Here is an 11,278-nt window from a genome sequence, read left to right as displayed (position 1 = left end):
TCTTCCTCGTTCCTTAACTTTCTTTATTGTGAACTATTCTTATGTGACTCGCTGATAGCAGCCTCGGGTTTACTTAAGACAGCGGAGCCGCCAATTCTTTGTAAGTTGATGCATTGTATTGCACCGACTATGATTATACAATCTGTCAATTCCGCGACAAAATTCGATTGAACGTGCCCGGTGCGCCAATCCCAGTGAATGTAACTGCGTGAAGCTGTTTGGAACGTCGTAGTTGTGCGCATCGAGCCGGCAGCGCTTCGCTGCGTAACTATTTTTGCAAGTATAAAGCTTAATCTCGTAGGATGACGTCCGTGTACGGGATTTCGCCGTTTGACAGAAAAACATACTGGTTTCACATCGCGAAGCGAGTTAGATGCAGAACGCGTTTCCTGGTTCAGGAATGAAAGAACGGAGTACAATAATGCGCGCATCTAAGCAAGTACGGAGCAATTAAAAACGCCCCAAATTACTGTTACGAAATGGTGGAATTAAGAAGACGTAAAAACTGCAATTCATCATCATCATCATCAGCCTGACTATACCCACTGCAGGGCGAAGGCCTCTCCCATAGTTCTCCAATTAACCCGGTTCTGTGCTAGCTGCATCCCCTTGACCCCTGCGAACTTCTTAATCTCATCCGCCCACCTAACTTTCTGCCGCCCCCTGCAGTTACTATAGATAGCATTTCAGAACAAGACTCTTAAGCAGCGATTTTGTGCTACATCTCAGAACTGCAACGCTTGTGTAGAACATCAAAAACTGAATAAATATGTCCAACATACAACGGTTCGATGCCCCTTTCATGACGTCCTTCATTCGGGTTTAGAAACCTTCAACTAAGACGCTGAGGAGTCTTGCAAGATCATTCATGCTGGGTGTCATTGAGTCCACTGCTTCAGGAAGAAATGAGCGCTAAGCCCTACAGCTAGTAAAGGAAGGAAGTATCAGAAACAAAGGCGTGACCTCTGCACTTGCAAAGGAAATACTTGAAACTCGCGTAACAGAGGCACGAGACCATCTAGCCAGATCATTTTTTATTGACAAGGTATGTTGACGCATATAAGTGCACGCTGATCTAGTGCTGATATTTGTTCGAGTGGCGGTCTCTTTGGGCCTGGCGTCGACTATCATTTCCTTTTTCTCGATAGGATATTGACCGTGCAGGGGAGGCCATGGGCCGGTCGCTTCCGCAGCGTTGCGCGGGGAAAACGCCTGAGAGTCGCTGCTCTTCAGCAGGAGCAGTTGCAGGCGCAGTCCTTTTCTTCGGCGATGCCCCGCTTCATGCGGCTGGGACCGTTTCCTGCGAAAGAGACAGTGAGGTGGGCAAGCATCATTCACCGGCGCTCTGCTCGTCGCGCAGTTCAGAGACATCCTTGAAGTTGATTGGACTATATTTGACGTCCTCACAGGCTTGACCAGTGCTATACATCCTACCAACTTTAGCCCTGCAGTGGAAGTTCTCCCCTTCAACAGACCTAGAACGAAACAAGTCACTCGGAGAGGATCAAACCCAGTACGTTGAGTATTTCCGATCGACGCGCCGTGGTGGAGCAAAAGTTTATTTTAGGGTCGTATTGCCGACTAAATGAAAATTGGCAGCAGTGCATGAAACTGTGTCTAACTGAAACATGTCACCCTTTGGAGTGCGCCACATAGGAGCGCATTTATCGCTCTTGGAAGGGGTGGTTGAAGGTGTACTGTATAGGGGAGGTTGTCCTATTTAAGCCATGCATTTCTTGGATTTTTTTTTTTTCGTTAAAATGGGGTTCAGCATGGCTTACATATAATTGCGATTTCTAGCTTAGGGAAGGGGCACCAAGTCCCATAAACCACGCCCTTGTCGCCACGCCAGCAAAGGTTGATTACACGGCACGTTATGTACACTTTGCGTTGCTTGTTCAGAGATACATTGCGTAAATAAGTCCGCTTCATTACTCGTATTATGCGGACAAGATACGAGCCACGGCAAGCGGAATTGAAAGCAACGAGCTACGGTGTTGCGTTGAGCCAAACATTGCTGTTGCGAGTAGCTCGTCATGAGCGCACGAAATAAAGCAAACGGCAGTGGCGCACACAAGGAAGTAATCGCCAGTCGCACTGACAAATGGGCGCGGCAGCGGATGTGTTTTCGTTTGTCGCGCGGTGAAACGGATGTTTTTCACGAAGGAGCGCTGAACGACCAGCGATGGCTGCTCTTCGCGGAACAGGCTGCTTGCCGACTGCTTGCACAAGGAAAGGGGAGACCGGCAGCACGGGTTCTAAGAACGCGCGCTGCAGAAGGCAGGCCATCATTTGGTAGCAAGAGCTGTGCATTTCGGTAAACGAGATGCAAAGCTCCCCTGGCTATGAGAGTCGCCCTGGTGGAGGGCTCCGGATAATTTCGACCAGCCTGGTTAGCTAAACGTGCACTGAAATCGTACACTGTACACAGGTGTTTCTGTGTTGCCTCTATCGAAACGCAGCTGCCTGTCGCGGACAAGACTGAACCCTGGTCTCGCGTTGTCGAGCGAAGCTCTCTGAGCTTCCGGCGCTAGGCGAAAAGCTGAGACCCGCAGCTCACCATGCTGGACAGGCTGTGGCAGGCGCTTACTTACAGTAAATGTGACAGTGTTCGATATACGGTCAACCGGGCTCAAACAAACGCGATAATCTCCGTTACCAGCCCTGCACAAGCAACATCTACGCGGTCTCGAAACTCGATGAAACGTTTTTGGCAATGTTGGACTTCAAATCTTGCTCCCGAGTTTCTAGAGCTTTACCATTAGATTTTTTCTGCGTTTTTTTTTTTATTCTGATTTAAGTGGACATTCTGCCATGAATGCCGTTCGCTAATCAGAGGGTTTTTTTTTTCTTTTTTTTTTAATTTTATTGCGCGAGCACAAGAGAAGTGCGGATCATGGACAGTGAGAGTTTTCCTTTCGCCCTGCATGCTGTGCGTGCAGTCAAACAGCGCTTTGCGGACACTCGGTAACATTGGTTGCCTTCCTTCGAATCAGGCGCTTCCGCGTTAGAAACATGCCGGCACACTGCGCTGCGGAGAGGCCTGGAAGCTGTCACGCTTTCAGTCAGTCGGCGAGTACGTGTCGCCATTTCAAATGTCAGCCCGAAATGACGTGTTGTACCAGTCTGCAAGTTGCGCACATTCGACCCTTTTGATCTCGTCGTATTCGTTGCCCTTTCAGAAACTAGCCAGAGTATGAGCCACGCGTACGCTAGGAACGTTCTTCGTTTTCGGGTTTTATTTATTCAATATTTTTTAAATTTAAGTGGTGAAATTCAGACGCTATTATTCAAGCTAATATTCAGAGAGATTTTTTTTTTTTCTGGTGGTGGGGGTGTAAGGGTGTTCAGTTTACAGACCATAGTAGTTTTTTCTTTTTTCTTTTTTTTAATCGGAGGGTAAAATATATGCCATGTGTCAGTATGGTAATCGAGGAAACATAAGAGAACAATCCGAATTGGGTGTTTTTTTTTTTTTTTTTGATAAATAATAATTACTGGCAGTAGCGAGCCTTGATAAGCTTTAGGACACACGTACTATTCACACAAGCTGCTCATCGGTTTCTTACATGTCCTCGTTAACGAACGTGATCTCGAGCATCCGTGCAGCGTTTCGGCACACGGGAGCTGTCCGGTTCTCAAAGGTATCCCAGCTAAAAGACCTGCCTCCCAACTGCCGCTCAAGTGAAGCGTCAAAGCGGCATTAGTTCGCCGCGCACAACACAGCTTTGAGACTTGAAGGCCTATAGCGGGGCTTGCGTTAAGAAAGTATCTGGCAAGCCACGGGAGTATAACCGCAGTCAGGGATTCTGTTTGTCGCCAGCGCCACTGAGGGCAGATTAGCTTTGCAATTCTATATTAAGGCGAAAACCTTTAATGCCTAATCGTTGCCAGCAGGAGCTGCCGGCAGAGGTATCACACTTTCGAGGGAGGTACTTACAAATAAATAAATAAACCTTGTCTCCACCGGGAACCGAACCACCATTCCTTGAATCCCCAGCCGAGCGCTTTACCAACTGCGCCACTCCCCGGATCGTGAAACGTTCATCATAAATCCCCTTGTCTACCGTGAGGATTGCGGGATTCCGCAAGTGACAGCTACTGCGCCTTTAATTTCCTGTAAACAAATTATAGAACGCCGGTGAACTTTGATGCGTTCAATGGAATGCTAGTTGTGTTCGACAAGGGGCGCGCCACTGTACCGTCACGACAGGTCATGACGTCACCAGGCGATTCATGCATAGACGAAGCTGACCTCGCCAGGCGTCCGATCCAGGCGTCCGTGCGACGCCTTTCATTTGTCGCTTCCTCGAACCACACAGCAAACAGAAGCAGACCCAGATGTCTATAGGAAGCGTTAGTACAGCAGACAGCAGCGCCATTTTAAATTGATTTACAGGATAGAAAAGGCGCAGTATCTGTCACAATTCTCCGCGTACACATGTGCCATATGCCGTAAAGGAAGGGAGGAAGGTGGGAGTGAAAGAGAGGGACATCCATAGTGGAGGGCTACGATCCAGCGCGCTATAATTTATTTCGCCTCATCGCACTTAAGTGGTCCAGAGTGCCCTCTAGAATTTTTTTACCCAAACATGGAGAAGGGTTAGCGCATGCGTTGTGCTTACCTTGAGCGGAGGCCGGGCCACGCGACGTGGTGCCGCGAGGCTCGTCGCGAGTGCCCGTCAGGCAGGAGAAGATCATCCGCTCGCCTGTCAGGTGCACCATGCGCGGCTCGGTGGTCATGTTGCCGAACGGCGTCATCAGCTGAAATGCACCGCGGCGTGTGTTAGGGACATAATTACGGTAGTGCCCTCTTCTATCTTTCCTCTAGACTTAAACAGTTGTGGTGAAAAGGGCCACAAGGCTTGCTTTTGAGCTATATGATTACGGCACACAAGTTGACCATCACCGGAGGACTGCCCGGACGCTCTTCGGCTGCCCGGCAATGCACAACTCAAAAGCTGCGAAGCATATTCATCTCACATTCGCTTTGCTCTACGCGCGCGCCAAAGGATGTGATTCGATTATGCGTGGCGCGCTCTCTAGTAAACTGTTTCACCCAGGTATCCGTGTGACGGAATCCCGCAGTCGTTCTGTGGTGTAGTCGTGCTACTTTGTGCTAAAGCGAGAAAGCTCGTATCCTAGCTTACACCGAACATTTTGTGGCTGCACAGCGAAGGCTAGGCAGGAAATGGAAAGTGACGAGTTTTGTACCCGTCCCGTGGAGAATGGACCACCTCAATCAACTGCCCCCTTTACTCCATCACATCCCTGCTCCGAACAAACACGCAACCGCGCGATGACAAAAGCATATTTCCTTTCATGTCCAGCCTTTGCTGCAGAGCCACGCGGGCCTCCTTCGAAATCGCAGTTTGAACCGAAGAAATGCTATCGCATTAACCGTACATGAGTACTTTCAGTGCATCTAGCAATTTTGTTTTCTCACTCAAGCAGGAGAGTCTTGGATAAGTCGCGAGATTAAGTCAGGACGCCGATGGGCGAATGGTTTGAAGAAAATAGAATAACTGAATGAAAACCATACCGCGGGAAGTTCATTGGAATTGTTTTCTCTCTCTCTTTCTTCCTCTATCTCTCTGTGTGCGTGTGTGTGTGCGCGTGCTTTCGTGTGTGTGTCTCGCAAGCACGTGCCATCGTAAAATGACCGCTCACTGGTTTGAAAATAAGTGTTGAACGAGTGCCCATTTCGCATGTATGCACGCACGCACAAAAGTCAACCCTAGCAATGTCCGATCCAGCATAGCTTAAATACTGCCTCTCATATGGAGACCGATCTAGCTCAGTAACCCGCTGTTGTGAAATGAAATAACCTGTCAGTGTCAGTGACAGCGGATGTCTGAATCAGTGCTGCCTGCTGCACCTGCTTAAATAACGAACACCCGAGAACCACGCAGTGGTTATTGATCCCTTACGCTGCTTTTGTGCTCTGATGTTTTCGAAACCCAAACACTTACACGGGTTTTCTTATGTATGTATTTTTAACAATAATTTTAGAAGGGCCCTTGACTGTGTCTCATGGCTGTCGTCATAGCTGGACGTAGACAAGTGCGGCAGCGCCGCATGTATACTTCGTCAGAAATCACAAGCAGTTCGCTTCTAACCGCCGTAAATAGTCTCCTGGAAGCCATAATGGAATATTTCTAGGTAAGCTATAGATTATAATGAAGACGAGGTGTGTCGGGGTTTAGAAGCAAAACCCTTAGGCCGTATATTTTTGACAAAGACTGTAAATGCAATGACCGTTATGTGCGTGGTGTAGAAATACCAGCGTCATAGGCAGTTTTTGAACGGTCAGATGAAGAAATGGTCGTAATACTGAAGGCCTTCTATACGCATTAAACACACCGTAGCAGAAGTGTGACCTGTTCTGATCGTGCTTCGAAAACCGCATACGTGAGCCTCGTGCGCAGAAGGAGACCAAAAGGGACGGCGAAGCAGAATAGCGGCTAGACAGACCTGTTTCTCTCTCCAAAGGGAAAAAGTGCAGTTTCGCCGCCGTCAGTGGCTGACGTTATACATGCGGAATTCAAAAGCCAATTATCAACTTAGTCGCGCATTTTCTTTGTTTCTTCATGTGACAAAGCGTCGAGCGGCAATATTGTCAAGAGAGATGCATCCGGAACCTCCTATGCTGTTTATCTGCGTTCATCGGCTTTCTTTGGATGTCTTTGTTGGATGTCTTTGCAGTGTTTATCGACTCCTAGCGCACAAAGGCCTACCGCTATAAGCAGCTTGTCCGCATCAAGAGCACTTGCGTGGCGACAGAGATGGGCGATGCATCTAAGCGCAACTACGGTAGCTCTCAGCAGCTGATCCCACGAGGCTACTTGACACGGAACCTGTGCGTTCATTTTTAGGCGCTATGCTTATAGTTTCTTAATGCGAGCTGCGATGGAGAGTACAATCTATATACAATTGTACGCTCAAGTATGCCATTTGATAAAACAAATGGACTTAGAGGCGCGTCGTATCTACATTGTGAAGAGCGTCTCAGCGGACGTATACAGGAGCGCTTGTTCAGTTCTGCTCCATCTAAATGTTGCCGCCGCGGTCGGGAACCTGGCTAGTCATCCTCAACCACAGGACGGTGTCAGACGGTGTCACTGAGCTGTGGTGGAGGCCCGCTCTTGATGTTGTGGGCCCATCCATGCGCACGAATAGGGCTATACCGGGAACTATTTTCTGACTCGGAGGCACAAGATCGCACTGTGCTGTGTTACCGTGACCGGTACGCGCTCTGCTCCTTGCGATGGGTCGACGCTCGTGCGAGCGGCCGCAAAAGTCCGACATCGCTGCCTCACGTGCGGTTTGGTTTGCACCTTTCCATGGTCGCTGTTGAACAAAGGGCGCCTTATCTCGGTCAGCTCTCCAAAACGGGGGAGAGGCACCTTGGCTGCTTCTCGTAGATAGCACTCGGCTGAGCAAAAGTCGCGGCCTTTCGCGCGCCAACGAGAAGAGCAGTTATGGGCTCACTTCGCTACAATCTTCTGTTACTTCTCGGGCGCGCACTGATTACCCGTTCTCCTGTATTTTCCGACAAGAACCAAGGCAAGAACGCTGTCACAGCTGTGTTTTCAGCACTGCGAAAGGCGGGAACGAACTGGCCCAATCAGGATTATGCACTTATAACAGATATTTGCGCTCCTATAAGTGCCCCCGGCGGGGGCGACCGTGAGCGCAGTTATCTATTATTTGCGCAGGGGCGAAAGGCTCGCGAGAACACAATTACCTTTCATAGTGTGTATATTAGATAACGGTGTCTGGGGCAGATCGGCTCTGCGTTTTACAGTGCCGCAAATATGTCCTGGGACGGAGTAGAGCGCTGAACGAAATGGTCACATATCGGGATGTGGCACTCAATTCGTGGTGTTTATTATTTTTAAGGCGAGAGCCTTTAATGCCTCATCGTTATCAGCAGGAGCTGTCGGCAGAGGGTCTCAAACTTTCGAGAGCGCACCATATATAGGCATTCCATGAGGGAGACAGTTAAAAATAAATAAATAAACCTTGTCTCCACCGGGAATCCAACCTCCATCCCTTGGATCTCCAGCCGAGCGCGCTACGCCCCGGATCGTGAAACGCTCATCATAATTCCCCTTGTCATAGCGCGATTTCGTGAGTGACAATACTGCGCCTTTAATTTCCTTTAAACAAATTATAGAACGCCGGTGAGCTTTGATGTGTTCAATGGAATGCTAGTTTTGTTCGATAAGGGGTGCGCTATATACCGTCACGACTGGTCACTCATGACGTCACCAGGCGATTCATGCATATACGAAGCTGACCCTGCCGGGCGTCCTATCCAGGCGTCCGTGCGGCGCTTTTCATTTGGCAATTCCTCGAACGCCGCACCACACAGCAAACAGAAGCAGACCCAGATGTTTAGGAGGCGTTAGTACAGTAGGAATCAGCGGCGCTTCAAATTGATTTACAGGATAGAAAAGCCGCAGTATCTGTCACAATTCTCCGCGGACATATGTACCACGCCTTAAAGGAAGACAGGAAGGTGGGCGTGAAAGAAGAGAGGGAAAGAGAGGTGCCGTAGTTGAGGGCTACGATCCACCGCGCTATGATGGATTTGGCCTCATTGCACTTTAGTGGTCCAAAGTGCCCTCTAGAATTTTTTTTTCTACGGCAAAGGAATGGTTGGTTCGCTGGTTTATGTGGTTAAAAGTCCCAAAGCGACTTCGGCTATGAGGGACGCCGTAGTGGAGGGTTCCGGATGATATTGGCCACCTGGGGCTCTTTGACATGCACAGCACACGGGCGCCTTACTTTTCGCTTTCAATGTAACGCGGCCGCCGCGCCAGGTATAGGACCCGGTTCACCCTAGCTCTTCTTTTCGGAAATATACGTTTTTATTTCCATACTGCTCACTGGAGGGCGACATAAGCCAAGGTCCATGTCATAAGCGCGCGCGCTTTATGCACTTGTGCACAGCGCTTTACGAGGATGCTACGACGCGAAGCGCAAGAAGCCTTGACATTTCCAAATACTTAAAAAGTTATCAATTGCGAATTGTGGGGTTTAACGTCCCGGAATAACACAGGAGATATGAGGAAAGCCGTTGCTGAGGGCTCCGGACCACACCTCGGGTCTTCTAACGTGTGTCGACGTCGCACAGCACAGAGCTGATTTTGTAGTCTGCCTCCATCGAAATACGGTCACTGCGGTCGGGATCGAACGCGTGACATTTTGATCAGCAACCAACCGCCGAAGCCACTCTGACACCTCGGCAGATGAAAGACTAATGAGAATATTTTCTCCCCACCCTCTTGAGATTTGGAATACTTTTTCCCCCCTTTTACATACTCTCTATCAAGCCAGCCACTACGTATTAAAATACGGCATCCAACTTACTGCATCTCTGTCGAAGCGCCGTATGATAACTTCAGTTCAGTCGTTCAGTCGTGTCCGACTCTTCGTGACCCTATGGACCATGTCACGCCACGCTTTCCGGTCTCTCACTATCTTCCTAACATCACATAACTTCATCTGCAGTGCCTCGAGGATGCCATCTAACCATCGCGTTCGCTGCCTACCACTTCTCCGGCGACTCTCAACCTTTCCCAACATCAAATCTTTCTCCAGCGACTCCTCTCTTCTCATCAGATGACCAAAGTAGCTGAGCTTTAACTTTAGAATTTGACCCTCCAATGAGCAGTCAGGGTTTATGGTCGACAATATCGACTGATTTGATCTTCTGGCAGTCCAAGGAACTCTCAAGAGTCTTCGCCAGCACCACAATTCAAACGCGTCAATTCTTCGGCGGTCAGCCTTTTTCACAGTCCAACTCTCGCATCCATACATCACAACTGGAAATACCATAGCACGAGTTATACGGATCTTGGTTGGCAGACTAATGTCTCCGCTCTTTACTAGGCGGTCAAGGCTAACCATTGCTCTCTTTCCCAGAAGCAGGCGTCTCCTAATTCCATGGCTGCAGTCTCCTTCCGAGGTAATCTTGGAGCCCAAGAAGAGAAAATCTGTCACAGCTTCCACTTCTTGTCCATTGATGCTCCAGGACTTGATAGGGCAAGACGCCATGATCTTTGTCTTTTTAATGTTCAGTTTAAGCCCAAACTTCTCACTCTCTTCTTGTACGCGCATCAGAAGTCTCTTGAGTTCCACTTCACTTTCTGCCATTAAAGTGGTCATCCGCATATCTAAGGTTGTTGATACGTTTTCCAATATATATATGGGGGAATTCACTTTCGAAGTATCGATACAAACGCTTAAGTGTGGATAGGAAAGTTGTTGAGCGCAACGAAAATAGCCCCATCTAGGGGTTTTCGTCGAGGTAACCTTAGCGTAATGAAAGCCCGCGAAATTAAAAAAAATACAGTGTGACAGTTCGCTCGATCCGAGCTCCCGAATGCGCCGCGATTACCTTGCTCACATACGCGACTGAGTAAATCGCTGCCATATTTGTGCCTTCTGGGATGCCCACAGCAGAGCTGGTTCGGATATGGCGGCGTTGGCAGGCGCGCCATAAAAGCACGCTGTCCTTGCCTCGCGACCAGCATCGAAGATATATGTCGTGAGCAGCGCAGAGGGGGCGAATTCGGAAGCGTTTTATCAAGTTGCGGATGACGGAGCTGTTATTGTGGCGCATACGGGCGCTTGGAGCCCGCTTTCACGTTGTATGTTTTAACTTCATTTTCGAGAAATAAAATAGGCTACTATAGTAGCCCATTTTATTTGTCGAAAAATATTTTATTTTTAGGCTACCTCGTCTAAAACACCTGGGCCGGACTATACATTTGGGTGACGCTCGACAACTTTCTTGTTCACCTCTGAGCGGTTAGAGCAATATTTCTAAGTGAATGCCGACTAAATATTCGAAAAGGCGGAACGAAAAAAAAAAAAAAAGTACCTACGAGTAGTTTACGTGGCTTCTAACAACATTCCCTTGATTTCAGTTGGAATGAATACTTGGTTTTCTTTTTTTTTTTTTTTTTTTTTTTTATCTTCGTCCGCCCTGACACCCAGTATACACTCTATATAGCCCATTGGCGATAGCTTTCAGGCTATTCCTCTCTTTCCCGTGATTGTCTACCCTGCATGTGTATTCAACAAAGCTCGGACTTCTTTGAAGCGATCAGTTCATGTGCTCGAGCACATATTCGATCCATTGTATGCATCACAAGTGGTGTGCAAATGATACAACAGGACGCAACTATACTTATCACAGCGCAGCATGCTTGGTGACGCGTTTGGGTTATTTTTAAACAGAGGTTGAAGTCAGGGGGGTCTTGGG

General features: G+C 48.5%; 1 protein-coding gene across 2 annotated transcripts in view; it reads right to left on the bottom strand.

Moving 5' to 3' along the window:
• Positions 1-1,082: 1,082 nt before the first annotated feature.
• The window catches only part of LOC146205187 (uncharacterized), a 106,704-nt gene continuing 96,508 nt past the window's right edge, over positions 1,083-11,278 (bottom strand). For both annotated transcript variants that reach the window (XM_084589875.1, XM_084589876.1), the window contains exons 5-6: positions 4,626-4,764; positions 1,083-1,300 (exon numbers count right to left, since the gene is read on the bottom strand). In XM_084589875.1, coding sequence (XP_084446001.1) covers positions 1,230-1,300; positions 4,626-4,764 — 210 coding nt within the window. In that variant the 3' untranslated portion in view covers positions 1,083-1,229. The remainder of the gene's footprint in view (positions 1,301-4,625; positions 4,765-11,278) is intronic.

This window comes from Amblyomma maculatum, chromosome 1 (assembly GCF_055883805.1).
Source record: "Amblyomma maculatum isolate TAMU_Amacu chromosome 1, ASM5588380v1, whole genome shotgun sequence".
Lineage (NCBI taxonomy): Eukaryota > Metazoa > Arthropoda > Arachnida > Ixodida > Ixodidae > Amblyomma > Amblyomma maculatum.
Note: the sequence above shows the minus strand (reverse complement) of the source record. Positions and strands in the feature narration are given on the sequence as shown.